At 48.7% G+C, this 18,802-nt stretch overlaps 1 protein-coding gene across 1 annotated transcript in view; it reads left to right on the forward strand.

The window, feature by feature from the left end:
- Positions 1-2,704: 2,704 nt before the first annotated feature.
- The window catches only part of NSF (N-ethylmaleimide sensitive factor, vesicle fusing ATPase), a 137,750-nt gene continuing 121,652 nt past the window's right edge, over positions 2,705-18,802 (forward strand). Inside the window, exon 1 of the mRNA XM_040989297.1 lies at positions 2,705-2,821. Coding sequence (XP_040845231.1) covers positions 2,810-2,821 — 12 coding nt within the window. The 5' untranslated portion in view covers positions 2,705-2,809. The remainder of the gene's footprint in view (positions 2,822-18,802) is intronic.

The following is an 18,802-nucleotide window of genomic DNA, read 5'->3' on the forward strand; positions in this document are numbered from 1 at the left end:
CTCTCTCAGGTCTTCATTGATACTTGAAATCCTTTATAATATGCTTTGAGTTTACAGTGAGGAAATTGGAGCCAACAGAATGAATTCAATTCATCCTGAAGTGCAAACGACTGACCTCATCGGTGGAGAGGAGCAGGAGGAGGTGGGACTAGAGACCAGTTCGAAAAGAAAGGCACCTGAACAGTGGAGAGAGATAGTGCCACGGAGACAGCAGGACCGGAATCCAGAACACAGGGCAGAGCAGTGAGGCCACGTTTCCAACAAAGTGGCCTGCTGCTGAACACAGACAGCCCTTTGAGGCTCAGTGTGATGGTTAATTTTATGTGTCAATTCAGCAGGACCATAGTGCCCTGATACTTGATATTACATTGTTCCAGAGGTTTTGGGAAGGGCATTTTTGGATAAGATCAACATTGAAATCTACAGATCTTAAGTAAAGACGTGTCCCTTTGGTGATGCTGGTGAGCTTTATCCAGTCAGTCAAATGTCTGCAAAGCTCAAAAGGTCAACCTTCTCTGGGACAGGGAGGGATTTTTCCATCATGGTGGCCCTGGACTACAATTGCAACTGTTCCCTGGGTCTCCAGTCTGCTGGCTTTCCATATCAAATTGTGGGCTCCCCAGGCCTCCACAATCTTATGCACCAGTTCCTTGCAGTAAATCTCTTCCTGTGTACATACAGGTTCTTCTGGGGCTGTCTCCCTGAACATGTTCAGGTTCTTGTTGTGGGACATGGCAGTGACTCTGTCATTCAGTTCTCATACGTGTCAATGGGCATTGAAGCCTAGTTCAACCCCACTATCCAGCCCCACTATCCAGGTGCCGAGCTGTGCAGGTGGAGGCCTCACTCAAAAACTTGATAGCACAAATGTCATTCTATGTTCAAATCATGTCCCCTTTTCCATCATGTAAGAAATGCACCATTGTAATGAGACTGGGTACCATTCTGGTTATGCTGATGTTTGGTTCTTAAGGTCATAACAGTGGGAAATTTTTTTAAGAAATGAGGGCAAAATAAAGTAGCAGAGAAGTGAACAGACTTGCTACAATCCACTTTTTAAAAATTGTATAAATTTGATTTTTCATAATTTTTACATATTTTATTAGGGTGTGAAGGGTCAAGAGTTAGAGGAAAGTGGATGAGACCATTGTTTTCCAAATTCTCTTTTTTTCTTCCTGTATCTGGGGAGAGGGGAGAGATAAGGGGAAAAGCCACACCCAGCCAGGGCCCTAATGTCCATGTCCAGACACAGCTTACACATAGCTCAGCAGGGACAGACTCAGCCCAGCCCATCCTACAACCATCCTGATTCTCACAAGCTTCAATGGGTACTGGAGTCCAGCCCAGTCTTGCAATCCCCAGACCCAGTCAACACCCGTGCCAAAGGAGACTGCATCCATGTCCAGACCAGGTTGCAACCTGGCCCTCGCACTCACCAGGGGGACCCACAATCCAGCCAGGGTGTCCCCTTGGCTCCCCAACCAGGCCTGATCTCAGTCACAGATCTCACACATGTCAGTGGTTGCTCTGACTCAGTCTGGAATAGCCCCATCCCTGTCCTGGCTTACGGGTAATCTAGCATCCCTTTTGGCTTACCTGTCTGGTAAGAACAACAAGAATCAGCACATCTCCGTTATTCTCTAACCTTGAAAACAACTCCCATCAGGAGGCCAGAGGCAAGATCATCTTCTGGATCTGGTTGTTATCTGCACACAACCACTTTCATAGGTCCAAATTCAATGTATCCACACTCTGTGTGGCAGCCTTTCTGTGCATTGAACAACACCTCTCTGGAAGTCAGGAAAGGGGGCTCAGACCATGGACACAGCAGGTGAGTGCTAAAGGAGGACAGGCTGGCAGACTCCTCAATCCATTCTAATGTGGTTTCTTCTGATTGCTTTTGCAAGTTAATCGATCAGAAGTCAGCTAATATACTCTCCTTCCTTAGAACCTTTCGGGCCCACCATCTGTTCAGCGAGCTTCTGAAATCGGCATGAATTTCTCCTGCTGTCCATCCCCAGTCTCCAGGTCTCCACCTGGTGTTGCTCTCTCAATTTTAAGCCACCAACCCTGTCCAGCTCCTTTCTTTTCTCTCCTCTTGTAAGGAACTCCCACAGCCCGCCCTCCGCAAGGCTGATTTGATAGTGAGGACAAGGTGGGGAGTCAACATGGAGATCCAAATGGCCCAGTTTAGGGCATCTTTCATCCAAGTTCCACCAAAGCGTGTCTAACGTGAACTACACTGGGCGATAAACATGGCTGTTAAAATACATCATGCTTATCAATAAAATTGCTTAATAATAGTAAAATAATGCCAATTCACTTTCAAGTTTTTTTTTTTTCTAGGCTGTTCGCATAAATGCTGACCCCTTCTAGAAGTGTGGAAAGCAAGGAGGCCCACAAAGAAAGCTCGGCCTTAGGCAAAACTTGAATTCTGGACCAATTCCTGGGATAATGGCACCCAGGTATCTCCAGGACAGGATGACATTTAAGTGGGTCCGCAAGCACAAAGCTAGACGGCCCTTTGAGGGGAAAAGAGCACATGGCACACGGAGAGTGGTCCCAGGGCCAAGGGGTTTGCTGCGATGGTACTTGCAACACCCTAGAAACGCAGAACCAGAACCCAGCGGCAGCGAACCTTCCGCTGAAAATGGCGCCTCGGCGCGCGCCCCGCGGAGCTGCGCGGCCGCGCGCGCGCCCTCCCGGCGGCTGCGCGCCTGCGCGAGGGCGGGCGGCGGGGACGCGCGCGGCGGGGGCGGGCTTAGCCGAACGCAGAGCTGCAGCCGCCGAGGCGGACGTGTCCGCGAAGATGGCGGGCCGGGTGAGTGCCGGCCGGGAGCTTGGGCTGAAGGCGGGGGCAGCGCTCGGCTGGCGGGCGCGCCGAGGTCCAGGCGGCCTCCAGGGCAGGGGGAGTGAATCCGAACAGCGAAGAGCCGGGAGATCCCGGAGGCCACGTCAGGACTTGAGGCGAGGAGGGGGAGCTATGGCTGAGGATTAGCCCTCTTAGGAAACTCGGTACCTCCCCAGGGCAGAGGACCCCCAGCTGCCTGCGCCTGCCTCAGCCCTCCTCTCCCTTCCCTCCGGGCGTGTGTGCCCAGTCCTTCAGGCCGCTGCGGCGTCGTGGCCATCTGAACCCTCTCCGATGAGCCTGGGGGGGTTTCTCCGTACCCCTGCGAGGGCATCTCACCCAAGGGGCCACCGCCGCAGAACTGTGGGCAGTGAGTGCGGGAGAGAGCCCGGGATCCCAGCACCGACCCTGCACAACCTGAGGGTCTCTTGTGGAAGGAGGAGGGGGTGCAGGCGAATTCCTAGTGTCAGACCCCCAGCCGTCTGGGAAACCTGTCAGCCGTCGGGTCCGGCAGGCGTGACTTTGACCTGCAGTGGGACTGGGGCTGGGATGCGGCGGGACCCTTGCCGTCAGTGACCGTGGCAAGACTTGCTATAGGTTCAGGGATTTTCATCGACTTCCTCCTTTGGCTTCTGGGATGGCCGTGTAGGAGGGGGGAGGGGGAGTGCTGTATTGCGGTGTGCCCAGAGCTGAGGGCCCTTTGGGGGACTGGTTCCTGCCTGGAGATGACTCTGAGCCAGAACCCAGGCACTTCAGCTGCGTCACTGGGGGCCAAGGATGTGTTTGATGGGTTCCTGTACTCCGAGTGTTGGTGTGAGCTCACATGATTGCTTGCTATCTCCTGTCCTACCCCTTGGGAATGACAGGTCATCAGAGTGTCCTATGGGAAGACACTTGCAAGGTGGTTTGGGTGGCCGCTTTCTCTCACCTTCCCCAGAGTGTCTCCTTTTATTCAGGGCCGTTCCCTGCACCTGTACTTGGGGTTCCATTTTCCCCTCCTCTTGAAAACGATGTCAGGATTCTCCTATCTCACACCCTCTCTCCACCCACACAGCCCAGCCATCATCCCCCCCTCCCCCCCCCTAGCTTTACAGCCAGGCATTTTGAGAAAGTTGTGTTCCTCTGCTGTGTCCTTGCCACCGCCTCACCCTTCACCCCACTGCAGCTGGTTGCGGCCCCTGATCCCTCCCGGTGAATCTGTAAATTTGATTGATATTTCCCCATCCTTGTCAGCAGTTGGCATGGGTGGGCACACTCCTCCCCAGCCTCTCTCTCTCTCTCTCTCTCTTACACACACAACCTCACTCTCCTCCCCGTGCTTCCCAGGCTGGCTTTCCTCAGAGGCCCCTTCTTGCTTCTTGGAAGTGCACTGTCTTCCGAGCCCTAAACTACAGCTCTGTTTGCCAGCGATCCTCCCGGTTCAGACTTGTCCTCTAGTTTCACAGCAAGGCCCCTCAAACAGCTTACTCAAATGCAGCCCCACCATGCTGGCACGCTGCCCAGCTGGTTGTCACCACCGTCCATCCAGGCTTGTGACCTGGGTGTTGTGGGGTTATCTTTTTTTTTTTAAAGATTTATTTATTGGGCCCGGCGCGGTGGCGCAAGTGGTTAAGGGTCCTCGCCTTGCACGCCCGGGATCCCATATGGGCACCGGTTCTAATCCCGGCAGCCCCGCTTCCCTTCCAGCTCCCTGCCTGTGGCCTAGGAAAGCAGTCGAGGACGGCCCAAAGCTTTGGGACCCTGCACCCGCGTGGGAGACCCGGAAGAGGCTCCTGGCTTTGGACCGGCATAGTATCGGCCCGTTGCGCTCACTTGGGGAGTGAATCATCGGACGGAGGATCTTCCTCTCTCTCTCTCCTCTCTGTATATCCGCCTTTCCAATGAAAAAATAATAAAAAAAATAAATCTTTATAAAAAAAAAGATTTATTTATTTATTGGAAAGTCAGATATGCAGAGAGCAGGAGAGACAGAGAGGAAAATCTTCCATCCGATGATTCACTCCCCAAGTGAGCACAAACGGCTGATGCTATGCTGATCCGAAGCCAGGATCCAGGAACTTCTCCCGGGTATCCCACACGGGCGCAGGGTCCCAAGGCTTTGGGCCTTCCTCAACTGTTTTCCCAGGCCACAAGCAGGGAGCTGGATGGGAAGTGGAGCTCCCCGGATTAGAACCGGTGCCCATATGGGATCCCGGGCCACTAGGCCACGCCGCCGGGCCCTGTGGGGTTATCTTTTATGTTCCCTTTTGGCTGTGTCCTTCACACCCACCTGCTCCCCCCGCCCCCAGGAAAATTCATAACTGAGTTTCCACATTGCCACACCCAAGTAAGGTGTTAATTAGGGGAAAAAAAATCTGTTTTGAGATGTTGTTACTTTCAGTCATACCCAAAATACCACCTAAGTAGGCACAAGGGTTTTTTGGTCACTTTAGGCCAAAAAACAAAGCAGCCCACCTGTGTGTATCTTCATTTCCATGCTTATTTCCTCAACACCTGTCCCTCGGGTCTGACCCACTGGGGAAGCCTCATGTGAACATCTTGTGTGGCTGGCCCCTTCTGTGCCACGTGGACATCTGGTGGCAGCTGGCCCTCCTGCGCCACGTGGACGTCTGGTGGCAGCTGGCCCCTCCTGTGCCACGTGGACGTCTGGTGGCAGCTGGCCCTCCTGCGCCACGTGGACGTCTGGTGGCAGCTGGCCCTCCTGCGCCACGTGGACGTCTGGTGGCAGCTGGCCCCTCCTGCGCCACGTGGACATCTGGTGGCAGCTGGCCCTCCTGCGCCACGTGGACGTCTGGTGGCAGCTGGCCCCTCCTGCTCCACGTGGACGTCTGGTGGCAGCTGGCCCTCCTGCGCCACGTGGACGTCTGGTGGCAGCTGGCCTTCCTTGCAGTCCATTCTGCCCACCACAGAAGGCCCGGCAGACCCGCTGCTGCCGAAGCCCCTCCTTACCAGCATGCCATCACTGCTGGGCCCAAGCCCTGCTCCGCTCGCTCTGCCGACGTGCCATGCTCAGCTTCTGTCAGCTGTGCAATTCCTTGCCCCTGCAACAACCTCTCCTGCCACATGGTCTTTGTGGGTGTGTGTTTTGCCCCGACAGTTCATAGCCTCCTCAAGGGAAGCCAGTTCTGAGTGTCCGCTGTAAGCATCCTTTATTGGCCATGGGTTCATTTTTCTTGTCTTAAATGTGTTAGTGCCGTATATGTCTCCACCATTGGATTTCACCTTCCATTAGGCTGGGGCCTAATGAGTCGTTTAGTTGTTGTTCTTCTGGCTTTGGAGTCTCCTGAGGCCTGGCTGTGGGCTACACTGGAAATGCATCTCTGTTTGCATACTATCCTGACAGTGTATCATCCTAAAGCTTGGCTATTTTCATGTTTCATAGTTCTGTTAGGAAAGCAATGCAGATATTGTTTTTACTGTTAAAAGCTCCATAAAAGGCTGCACCATGGTGTAGTGGGCTAAGCTGCTGCCTGTGGTGCAGCCATCCCATTTGGTTGCTGCTTCATGTCTTGGCTGCTCCATTTCTTCTTCTATTTTTTTTCATTTTTCTTTTAAGATTTATTTATTTTTATTGAAAGTCAGACATAAAGAGAGAAGGAGAGACAGAGAGGAAGCTCTACTGTCCGATGATTCACTCCCCAAGCGGCTACAAATGGCCTGTGCTAAGCCAGTTTGAAGCCAGGAGCCTAGAGCTTCATCTGGATCTCCCAAATGGGTGCAGCATTCCAAGGCTTTGGGCCATCCTCGACTGCTTTCCCAGGCCACAAGCAGGGAGCTGGATGGGAAGTGGAGCAGCCAGGACTCAAACCAGCATCTATATGGGATGCTGCCACCTCAGGCAGAGGATTCGTGTGCTAATTCGCCATGTTGGTTCTGTCCCTTCAGATTTTTACTTTGTGAGTTAAGCATCCCTAATTACTTGTGTTCCCTGTATTCAAATCCTTAATCATTTCCTGTAGTAATAGGGTTTATTTGGCCTTTCCAAATATGTCCAGAATGGAACATGATCAGAGAAAACTGCATTTGAATTATTCTCTTGAGCTGGAACTACCATTATTAATATAACTAAAATTGAATCTGCTTTTATTTTTTCTCCAGCAGCTCATACCCTTGGCGCATGCTAAGCTTGCAGACAATCAAACTCTCATTCTCTCTCTCTCTTTTTAAACTGCATTTTTAAAAAAAAGATTTATTTATTTATTTTAAAATTTTATTTATTTATTTTTTAAAGATTTATTTTTATTATTTTTTTATTGGAAAGGCGGATATACAGAGAAGAGAGACAGAGAGGAAGATCTTCCGTCCAATGATTCACTCCCCAAGTGAGCCGCAACGGCTGATACTATGCCGATCCGAAGCCAGGAGCCTCTTCCGGGTCTCCCACGCGGGTGCAGGTTCCCAAAGCCTTGGGCCGTCCTCGACTGCTTTCCCGGGCCACAGGCAGGGAGCTGGAAGGGGAGTGGGGCTGCCGGGATTATAACCGGTGCCTTTATGGGATCCCGGGTGTGCAAGGCGAGGACCTTAATCACTTGCGCCACCGCACTGGGCCCAAGATTTATTTATTTTATTGGAAAGTCAGATATACAGAGAGGATTAGAGGCAAAGAGGGAGCTCTTCCATCTGATGATTCACTCCCCAAGCGAGCACAACGGCTGGAGCTGAGCCTGATCCGAAACCAGGAGCCAGGAGCTTCTTCCAGGTCTCCCATGCGGGTGCAGGGTCCCAAGGCTTTGGGCCGTCCTCAACTGCTTTCTCAGGCCACAAGCAGGACACTGGATGGGAAGCCGGGCCACCGGGATTAGAACCAGAACTCATATGGGATCCCGGCACGTGCAAGGCGAGGACTTTAACCACTACACTATCGCACTGGGCCCAAAACTCTCATGTTCTCTTAAAATTGGCTTCCCCAGCCTTATTTTGGATATTGTGCAATGGCTTTAAAGCACATAAGTATGTGTAAGACTTTACCCCTTCCCAATTCATTGTTTAGGTCAGGACATGTCTGCTACTTGCTGAATGTTTTCTTGATTCTTTCATATTAGTAAATGTAGTAACTCTGTCTTACAATTTTGTTTTATCTGTAGCTTCAATAATGACTTTTTAGGGTCCAGTGATAGAGCGCAGTAGGCTAGGCTTCTGGCTGTGGTGCTGGCATCCTGTATGGGCACCAGTTCATGTCCCAGCTGCTCCACTTCTGATCCAGTTCCCTGCTTACAGCCTGGGAAAGCAGAGGAGGATGACTCAAGTCTTTGGACCAATCCTGTGGGAAACCTCGGGGAAGCTCCTGGCTCCTGGCTTTGGATTGGCTCCACTTTGGCCATTATGGCCATTTGAGGAGAGAACCAGCAGATGGAAGATCTCTGTTTCTTGTTTTCTCTGTGTAACTCTGCCTTTCAAATCAAAATAAAATAAATCATGACTTTTTAAAGATTGATTTTCAAAAGACAGAGTGACAGAGAGAGATATCTGACATCTGTTGGTTTACTCCCCAAATAGCCACAATGGCCGGGCCTAAAGCGAGCAGCCAGGCACTCGTCTAGGTCTCCACATGGGTGCTGGGAGCTCAGTAGTAGGACCTGAGTTGGGTTCAGAACAGCCTGGAGTCCCACCAAGTGCTCGGATAGGGGCTGCTGGCTTTGCAAGCAGCAGCTTAGCCCCAGCTTAACCTGCTCCAATCCTGATGTGTGCGTCTGCATTAATTCCATTGATAAAAGATAGAGTAAGACAAGGGTCATAAGTTGCCCTTGGGGACAGAGGAGGGCACATCCTTCTGCAGAGGCTTTGAGCTGCAGCTGTTCTTAGTTCCAGCTTCTTCCTAATGTTCACCCTGAACAGTGGCAGGTGGTATCCCAGAAGGTGGGTCCCTGCTCCCACAGGAGAGTCCTGGATTGAGTTCTGGGGGCTCAGCTTGGCCCCTGCTCTTGGGCACATTGGAAAGTAAAAGCACAGGTGGGAGATTTTTTTGTCTTCCTTTCCAACAAGCAAAACAAAGAAAAAGGAAGAACAAGGAGTTGGACCTTGAGCACGCTGCTTTGGGTCCTCCACTAGACTGACATCCAGTTGCTCAGTTAGATCTGGATCTGATATAGTTCCAGTCAAGCAGCCCCGTGAGGCAGGTGGTGGTGTGTTTGCTTCACTCAGGGAGAAAGATTCAGGAATTTGCCAGGTTCACGAAGCCATTAAGAAGTAGGGCAGGACTTGAACTTAATCAGCTTGACACTAACTATTATTACATAGTCCACATTTCAGTTGCAAGGATATAATAATGACTAGATTCAATTTCCCTGTAATTTCTTAGTAAGCTTAAATTTCAGAAACTATATTATATATATACTATAATTCAGGGCTGTATATATAATCTAATATGTATTATATATAATATATTATAATTCAGAACTGTATGCCTATATATAATCTGAACAGTTGTGGCCTATTTCTGATTACCTATCAGTACTCCCATTAGCTTTCTAGTAAATACTTATGATGTTTTTGATAAATAGAATTCACCTTGTTGGAATACTCCACATGTGGATTCTATATATTTTTTGAGAGCAGAAAGTTTGAGTTAAACATTTTTTCCTATAGAATTATTTATCTGAAAACAGTTATGGAGAGAGAGAGGAGCGGAGAGAGAGAGAGAAGGAGATCTTTCATCTGCTGATTTATTCCCCAGATGGCTACAGTGGCCAGGGCTGGACCAGGCCAAAGCCAGGAACTTTGTTTGGGTCTCCCGTGTTGGTGCAGGGACCCAAGGATATGGCCCATCTTCCCATGCATTTTAATAGCAGGGAGCTGAATTGGAAGTGAAACAGGCAAGCCTTGAACTGGTGCCCATGTGAGATGCTGGCATGATCTACAGTGGCTTTACCTGTTACACTACAGCACTGGCTCCCAAGGACATTTTTTTTTTTTAATTGGAAAGGTAGATTTTACAGAGAGAAGGAGAGGCAGAGAGAAAGATCTTCCATCCACTGATTTACTCCCCAAATGAGCACAGCAGCTCAGTGGCCAGAGCTGAGCCAATCCAAAGCCAGGAGCTCTTCCGGATCTTCCACGTGGATGCAGACTTTGGGCTGTCCTTGACTAACTTCCCAGACCACAAACAGGGAGCTGGATGGGAAACCGGGCCGCTAGGATAAGAACCGGCGACCATATGGGATCCCGGGCGTGCAAGATGAAGACTTTAACCACTACACTATTGCACTGGGCCCTTCTCCCATTGGTTTGTAATGCTGTCTTTAGATTATATCCAGCCCACATATGGGAGACTAGATTTCCATTTTGTTTCTTTGTTTATATATGTATTTAAATCATTGTTTTAGTTACCTTTGTTTTAAAATTGCTTTTGCCATCTCGTAGGATGGGCACTTTTTCTATTTTTCTTCATTTGGCATTTTTTGGCCTTCTCATGAAGTTTAAAAGCAACCAGTCTCCCCTTTAAAGGTAATGTACACTCTTTATTGTTGATTCTGACCTACATTCTCTGTCTTATGTTTTACAATGGCAGACACGAAGCACTTTAGTAAAATTCAGCTGAATAACTCTAGGAAACCGATTTCCTTTTCTCTTGACTTCAAGCCAAAAAGTTCTCATAGCCTGCGCTCTTGAACCCAAATGAACTATGTCAGCTGTTTATGAGTAATATAGAATATTTTGGTCCTGGCCTGGTGCGGTGGCCTAATGGCTAAGGTCCTCGCTTTGCACATGCCAGGATCCCATATGGGCGCCGGTTCTAATCCCGGCAGCTCCACTTCCTGGCTCCCAGGTTCAGATCAGCGCAGCACCAGCCGTTGCGGCCACTTGGGGAGTGAATCATCAGACGGAAGATCTTCCTCTTTGTCTCTCCTCCTCTCTGTATATCTGACTTTGTAATGAAAATAAAATAAATCTTTAAAAAAAAAAGAATATTTTGGTCCTTTGCAAATTTAAAATGAGGTGCTAGATTACTAATGCACTTTTAACTAACCATATGGATATTTTGAAGAGGAAGAAATTAAAAAATTACTAATTCCAAGTAGGAAAAAGTAATTTTTTAAGTTTGGCATTTTTTTTTTTTTACAAAGATTTGTTTATTCACTTTAAAGGCATTATTACAGAGAGGGAGAGAGAGAGACTGAACTTCCACCTGCTGGGTTATTTCACAAGTGGCTACAGTGGCCACAGAAGGACCAAGCTGAAGCTAGGAGCCTGGAATTCCATCTTTTTGTCCCACATGCATGGCAGGAGTCCAAACACTCAGGCCATTTTGTGCTGCCTTCCCCCCTGCAGGAGAAGGTAGCTGGGTCAGAAGGGGAGCAGTCAGTTGCAAAGAGACTGGAACCAGTACTCATGGGGCTGCTGGCATCCCAGGCAGTGGCTTAACCCATTGCACCACAAAACCAGCACCCACATTCATTTGTTTTTAAAATCACTAGACAGGGCCTGGCACAGCAGCCTAGTGGCTAAAATCCTTGCCATAAATGTTTTGCCGGGATCCCATATAGACGCTGGTTCTAATCCTCTTCTCATCTACCTCCCTGCTTGTGGCCTGGGAAAGCAGTTGGAGACGGCCCAAAGCATTGGGACCCTGCACCTGCGTGGGAGACCCAGAAGAGGCACCTGGCTCCTGACTTTAGATTGGCTCAGCTCCGGCCATTGCGATCACTTGGGGAGTGAATCATCAGACGGAAGATGTTCCTCTCTGTCTCTCCTCTCTGTATATCTGACTTTTCAATAAAAATAAAATAAATCTTAAAAAAATTTAGTACTTATTTTAAAAAATCACTAGATAATAAAGAGTCAAGGCTTCACTTGTACACTTTTAGAAATTGTAAAGTTTATTTGTAAGCAACAGTTTGTAGTTGATTTGACAAGCAATGAAGGCAGAAATTATTAATTCTGGGTCTCTCAAAGACACTGTTGGACAATACTAAAACAAGGAGAGGAGGGTCAGTTCCGCAGAAGCTTGACGTCATGGAGCAGGGCTGAGTTGCCACGTGTGACCCAGCATCTCATATGAGTAGTGCTTCAAACTCCAATCCTGCTTCTTCCTGCTCCCTACTGATGTTCCTGGGCAAGCAGTGAAAGATGGCCCGAGTGGTCGGGGCCCTGCCACGCCACGCACATCACATTGGAGACCTGGATGGATTTCCTGGTCTAACCGCAGCAGTCATGGTGAGCTGGGGAATGAGCCAGTGGATGGAAGATCTTTCTCTTTCTGTATCTCTCTTTTACTCTGCCTGTAAGCAAATAAATCATCTTCTTTGAAAAGTTAGCTATCCTGTTTGCTTTCCTCTTGGAAAACAACACTGACAAGATGTTTGTGGCGTGATGATAGCTTTAGTTCCTTTTGTTTAGAGCCTGACATGTAAGTATTGCTTAGTAGACATTTGTTTTATGAATTAACAAGACATTTCTGAGCACCTAAATGATTTGTCACTTTGACAAATGTAGTTTGCATCTTAATAGTGTTATATTCTCTGCTAAGCTGTTGAAAATTGTTTATTTTAAAAAAATTTATTTTTATTCATGTCATTAATAATATGCAGTAGACGTAGCTTTGAACATCTGGTAGACTCCAGCTTGGTTATTTTCTCCACTGCATGTTGACAAGTTTGGATATAGTCCTCCAGTCAGTTTGCTATTTATCAAATATCTAAATAAACTTGATTATATTTACTAAGTTAGGTGGTGAAGTAGGTCAAAGCGTTATTGAGGCATCTCCATATATCTTCCGTCCTGTATCACAGATGGAAATGAACCTGTCGGTGTTCTTGCTTTTGTGATGTTAATTTTTTATTCAGTGCCGCAATTCTTAAAGTGGGAACTGCAGGCCAGCAAATGAGCATAAATTGAGAACTTGCTAGAAAAGTAAATCCCCAGATTCTGCCGCAGGTTTACTAATGTTGGAGCTCTAGAGATGGACACCAACCATTTAGCAAGTCTCTAGGTGATGCTGATATATGCTAAAATTGAGAACCAATGATTCAGTATTTTAAGCTGTCCAGTTTAGCTCCTTATAAATTGTTATTATATATTATATTATATATTATATTATAATTGTTACTATTTCCAGTTTCCTTCTAAATTTGTACTCAGCTTTGGTATTTGTAGGTTTCAAGGTTATTTGATCTTTTCTGCTCTTTAGTACTTTAATTTATCTCCAATGTTCATATCTTTAAGAATTATTGTTATGGGCCTGGCATGATGTCTCAATGGCTAAATCCTCACCTTGCAAGCTGCTGCTGGGATCCATATGGGTGCTGGTTTGTGTCCTGGTTGTTCTATTTCCCTTCTAGCTCCCTGCTTGTGGCCTGGGAAAGCAGTGGAGGATGGCCTAAAGCCTTGGAACCTTGCATCCACATGGGAGACCCAGAGGAGGATCCATTGAGACCTCTTGGAGAGTGAACCAGCAGAAGGAAGATCTTTCTGTCTGTCTCTCCTCTCTGTTAAAACTGATCTGCCTTTCCAATTAAAAAAAAAAAAAAGCAGCATAGTTCTTTCTTACAGTATAGCATGTTAGGTTCCCAGACTGGCTTTCTTACAGAGATAATGCAAAATGCTAGACAAAATATTTTATGCAAACATTTCAGTGCATGAACTGGCTGGAGAGTAGGGAGCGCTCAGCTCAGTGGTGTCCAGAGAAGCTGATGCTCTTTACCTGTTTCTTAATGTTCATTTAAAAACATTATTTTTATTGGAAAGGCAGATTTACAAAAAGAAGAAAGTACAGACAGAAAGATCTTTCATCTACTGGTTCACTCCCCAAGTGGCCACAGCAGCTGGGGCTAAGCTGACTTGAAGCCAGGAGCCAGGAGCTTCTTCCAGGTCTCCCGTGTGGGTGCAGGGTCATCCTCCAGTGCTTTCCCAGGCCATGGGTAGGGAACTGGGTGGGAAGTGGAGCAGCTGGGACACAAACCAATGCCCATATGGAATCCTGGTGCATGCAAGGTGAAGATTTAGCTACTGAACCATCACACAGGGCCCAGTGCTTTTTTACCTTGAGGCACTACTTGCACAACTTAGTCAACTTGTGCTGTTCCCTAGAAGGTGAGAAAGTACAAGATGGGTGGTGGTAATTTTCTGGTAGAATGTCCCCTCCTTCCCAGATGGTTCTTCTGGGGGCTGTGCTTCACAGTGAATGTGAACCAGTAATAAACTTGCCCCATCAAGAATCTGGAAGAAAAATGTTCTTTCTCAGACTTTGATGAGAAAGATAAGGAACAAATTACCTGAGGATTTTTACCACAAGCAGGTTTGGATCCTAATCTTGTGCCGCTTGGGTGGTAAGGAAATCTTAGGGCATTAATGAAGTGGAAAACAGTCCCTGAAATGCCTAGGAAGCAGCAAACATGAAGCTTTTTGGAACATTTCTTCATCCTAGAATTTAGAGAATTCCTAACTATAAGGTTATGAGAAATAGTATCTCACTATCTCAAAATGCAAAGGGTTTGGGGGAGCCCAGATAAAGCGCTGGAAAGCAGCAAACACAAAGGGCAGAATAGCCTGCAAGGCTTCAACTATGGGAATTAGCAGACTCAGTTGATAGTATCTGTAGTTGGTAAGTATGGATGACCGCACCCAAAATGTAGCTATTTTGTGTCATCTCTGGCCCCAATGCAAGAGTGGCTGACAGTTGAGAGTAGGCAGAGTTCATAGAATACAAAAAACACTAAATGGAAAGGAAGAAAATTAAGTCATTAAACTCTAAGACTTCATCCAAAGATGTTATTTTAGTGTGTTCAGGCTGCCAGAATCAAATCCCGTTAACCGAGGCGGGCTTCAACAGCAGGATGAGGGAATTGAGTATCAAGATCACAATGAAATAGCTTTGTTTTAAATTTTATTTTTATGATATTTGCATAGTTGAGAAGGATGCATGTGCATGTGCACCGAAGATTAGGGTGGGAAGGGTAGAGGAGAAAGGAAAAGTGGATGAGATGATTTGGTTCCAATTTTCTTTTTCTTCTTCCTGTACCTGGGGGAAGGAAGGAGAGGGTGGGAGAAGCTGCACCCAGCATCCTAACTACGTTAGTTCTTGGGGTTGGGGCACGGCCACTGAATGTCATCCCAGGGTCTCCGATGTGGAATGTGTTCTGAGAGTACTACTCAGGTGGTTTCAGTCATTCTCAGGTGTTGTTGATTTTATTCATCCAAGGATGAGGCGATTCTTCCAAGGTCCATTGACTGACATAACCCATCCTAGAGCTTCCGCTTGCCTAGATACTTGCTGTCAACATTTGGCTGGGAGAGTTGTACAATTTACTCTGCCCTCCATCCTCTGCTATAGTATTAGATGTCCTCTGCAGGCCTTAATGGATTGCCATATCCCCCATGTGCATCTGGGCATGATGTTCACTATTTTCAGCAATGGGAAGGCCCAGTTCTGACACATGCACTCCATGGTCAGACCACAGATCCTGCAATTCTCCCCCTGGTTGGAGTTCTTAGTCCAGCAGTTTGGTTGGTGGGGAACTGGGGAGGCTCTTCAAAGAAACCTTGTCTGAGGTGACTCCAGACCTGTCTCCTGTGTCTGCTAGCCAATAGGAGGTGCCGCTCAGCCTGCACACACGCTGGTGATTGCAATTCCTGGGTCAGTCTGTCTCTAGCCCCATCTCTTATGCAAACCAACAGGTACCGTGGCCCCACTCAACCCTGCCCACCACACACTCAGCCCTCACATACATCAGCAGGGACTGTGGCCCAGTCAGGGTGACTCATAATAACCTCCACCAGGGCTAACTCAGCCTTGGTTCCTGCACATGCTGGTATGCACAGTGGACTTGTCTGGTCTGTCCTGCATCCCATTCAGCTTTTGTACGCACTAGTGTACAGCTCAGTCGATCCTACTATCCAGCTCATACTGATGCTGGTGGATGTTGCCATCTGTCCAGCCAGGTCCCCCCCAGCCCTGGTTCTTATTCTTACGAGTGGGAGCTGCAGCCCATCAGATACCCACAGTTTCACCAGTGGGCCCATTCCCAGCCCTAGATCTTGCACTTTCCAGGTGGTTCTGCAGTCCAGATTGACAGGATTTTTCTCCAGTTCTCTAGTACTTGCGAGCTGATACTGCAGCAAAGTCCAGCTAGCCTGCACTTACTCTGGCTCATGCATGCCTTGCACCAGTGGATATGGTCGCTTAGCCCAGACTGGCTCTCCCCCTAACCCAACTCACATGCAGGCAACAGGTGTTATATAGCCTTGCCTGGCCTGGTCTTTCCCCAGTCCCAGTTCTTAGTGGGAGCAGTGACCCAACAGGGGAGTCTTTGCTACCCCCTTACTGGGCTTGCCCCCACTCACCACCCACAAGGTCTTCTGTGTCCTGGTGGGTGTTGAGGCCCAGTCTGGCATGGCCTCACCTCAGCATTTGCCAGCAGTCACTGTATCCTGGCCTGGCTTGCCCTGCCCCCAGTTCTAGCTCATGCTGATGGATACTGCAGCCTAGCCCAGCCCAGCCAGCCCCCAGTCCTGGCCCTAATGGGAACTGGCTGTTGTATCCTAACTCAGCCTGTCTTGCATTCAGACCTGACCCACACATATGCTAGTGGGTTCTGTAACCTGGCCTGGTCTGGGCTGCTTACAGTCTTGAATCTTGCAATCATCTGCAGGGACTGCACCCTGTTAAAGGAGTTCTCCAAGTTCCTTTATCAGGTCTCCTCTCAGGGGCAGATCTCATGCACACTGTTGGATGCTACAGCCCAGCCATGCCTGCTCCACCCCCAGACCCAGTTCTTGTGTGGTTCAGTGGGTACAAAGAACTAACCCACCCCATCTTACACCCACCCTAGCTCTTGTGAGCACCAGCCGATGCTGGAGCCCAGCTCAGTCTGGCATACCCCAGATGCAGTCTATACCCATGCCAAGGTATACTGCAGCCATGTCCAGCCCAGTTTGCTGCCCCCATGCCGGCTCTTGCACTCACCGTAGGAACTGCAACCCAGCTGGGTTTTCCTTTTAGCTCCCCGACCAGGCCTGCTTCCAGCCGCAGAGCTTGTATGTGCAGGTGATTGCTCTGACCCAATTTGGCATAGTCCAGCCCCTGTCTTGGCCTTTGCCATCAGATGCTGCAGCCTGGCTTGGCCCAGCCCACTCCCACCAACTCTTGCTGGTGGGTGCTGCAGCCTAAGCCTGCCCAGTCTACCCCCATTCCTGGTTTTCAAACAAACCAGTAGGTGTCATAGCCTAGCCCAGCGTGGCGCATACTCTGTCCTGGCTCCGACATATTCCAGTGTGTTAAGGTTCGGCCCAGCTCTGCCTGGTCTGCCCCCTCCATCCTGCTCCCCCTACTCCAAACCAGCCTGCACAGTTGCTGACAAGTGGAGCAGACTAGCCTGGCCTGACCAACACCCAGCCCTGACTCACATGCTTACCAACAGGAGCTACAGCCCACCAGTGGAGTTTTCTAAGTTCCTCCACCAGACCTACTCCTAGACCCGCATCTCACTTGTGTCCGTAGGTGCTAGACCCTTAAACAACATAGTCTGCTCCCTCTGTCTTGGCCTCTGTATGCACTGGTGGATGTTGTAGCCTGACCCACGCCACAGCCTGGGGGAGCCTATAAGCATCGCAGCTTGAACCAACCCAGCCTGTTCCCAGCCCCAATACCCATGAGTGTGGAGGTTCCATGATCATGCCCAGCTCAGTCCATCACTCACATTAGCTATTGAGTGGATACTGCATAGGGGTGAGCCCATGTATACCCACAGAATCTGCCCCACACCTGGTTCTCTCACATGCTGGTTAGTGTCATGACCCAGCCTAACCTTACCTGTCCCATGTTCCTGTACTCACTGGCAGATAGCATAAACTAGCCCTGCCAGGTTAAGTATGTGCCAGTGGGTGGTAGTCAGTGGTGGCTGATGCTAACTAGTCCAGCTCAGTTCTCCCATGTAACAAACGACATCAATCTGACCCAGAAAGGTCCTCCAGCTTCCCTTCTCCAAACCACTCAGCCTCAGCCCCAGCCCCCTCGCTTATCTGCAAGTACTGTGGCCTTGCCAGCAGAAGCCCTCCAGAAGTCATTCCTCACCTGCAATGTACTCCCTTAGGGGTCCCCCCTCTCACAAATCCTATACCCATCTTCCCTGATCAATGCACAGCTCCCCCAGCCATGAATGCATGGGTTGCCCAGCCTGGAACACTGGGTGGCATGCTGGCCTGGAGCCCTGCTTGCTCACCTGGATCCCACATGTCTGCTCTCTACCCATCCAGGGCTCAAGCATGTTAAAAAGTCCACAAGCCCAGTCCACTGGCACATCATGTCAGCATACCAGCTTGGGTCCCTAGCACTCCCCACCCTGCCTGCTTGGGACCCAAACACATGTGGGAATTCTCAGGCCTGCTCCACTTTGTTGGCTCCAAGCCGGAGTCTCCAGTACCCCCAAGGCTGCCTAGGTACCACCGCAGTGGAAGCAAGGGGCCTAGGCTCATATAACTTTTCATGCCCACTAAGATGTCTGAAAAAAATTTTTTTTTTCTGGAGATTTATTATTTGAAAGGCAGAGTTAGAGAGGAAGAGACAGATCTTCCATTCACTGCCTCAGATGGTCCCCATGGCTGGGGCTGGGCCAGGCTCAAGCGTGGAGCTTCAGCTAGCTCTCTCAAGTGGGTGGCCAGGGTCCACGTATTTGAGCCATCATCTGCTGCTTTCCCAGGCATGTTAGATGACTGGATTGGAAGTGGAGCAGGGGGACAGGAATCAGCATTTGCATAAGATGCCAGTGAAACACGTGACAACCTAACCCGCTGTGTCACAGTGCTGACCCTGTCTGTTTTTTTTTTTTTTTTTAGTATGCATTTTGCAATGATGTAGAGAAAATGAAATTCATTGCTGGTGAGAATGTAAAATGGTATAATCATTGTGGGAAAAATGTTTGACCATTCCTAAAAAATTTAAATGTAGCAATTCTGTTCTTTTCAAGAGGATTGAAAACATGTTCTTATATATCAACTTGTATGTGAATATTCATAGCAGCA

The sequence above is a fragment of the Ochotona curzoniae genome, unplaced genomic scaffold (genome assembly GCF_017591425.1).
Source record: "Ochotona curzoniae isolate NIBS_2020 unplaced genomic scaffold, NIBS_Ocur_1.0 contig_520, whole genome shotgun sequence".
Classification (NCBI taxonomy): Eukaryota; Metazoa; Chordata; class Mammalia; order Lagomorpha; family Ochotonidae; genus Ochotona; species Ochotona curzoniae.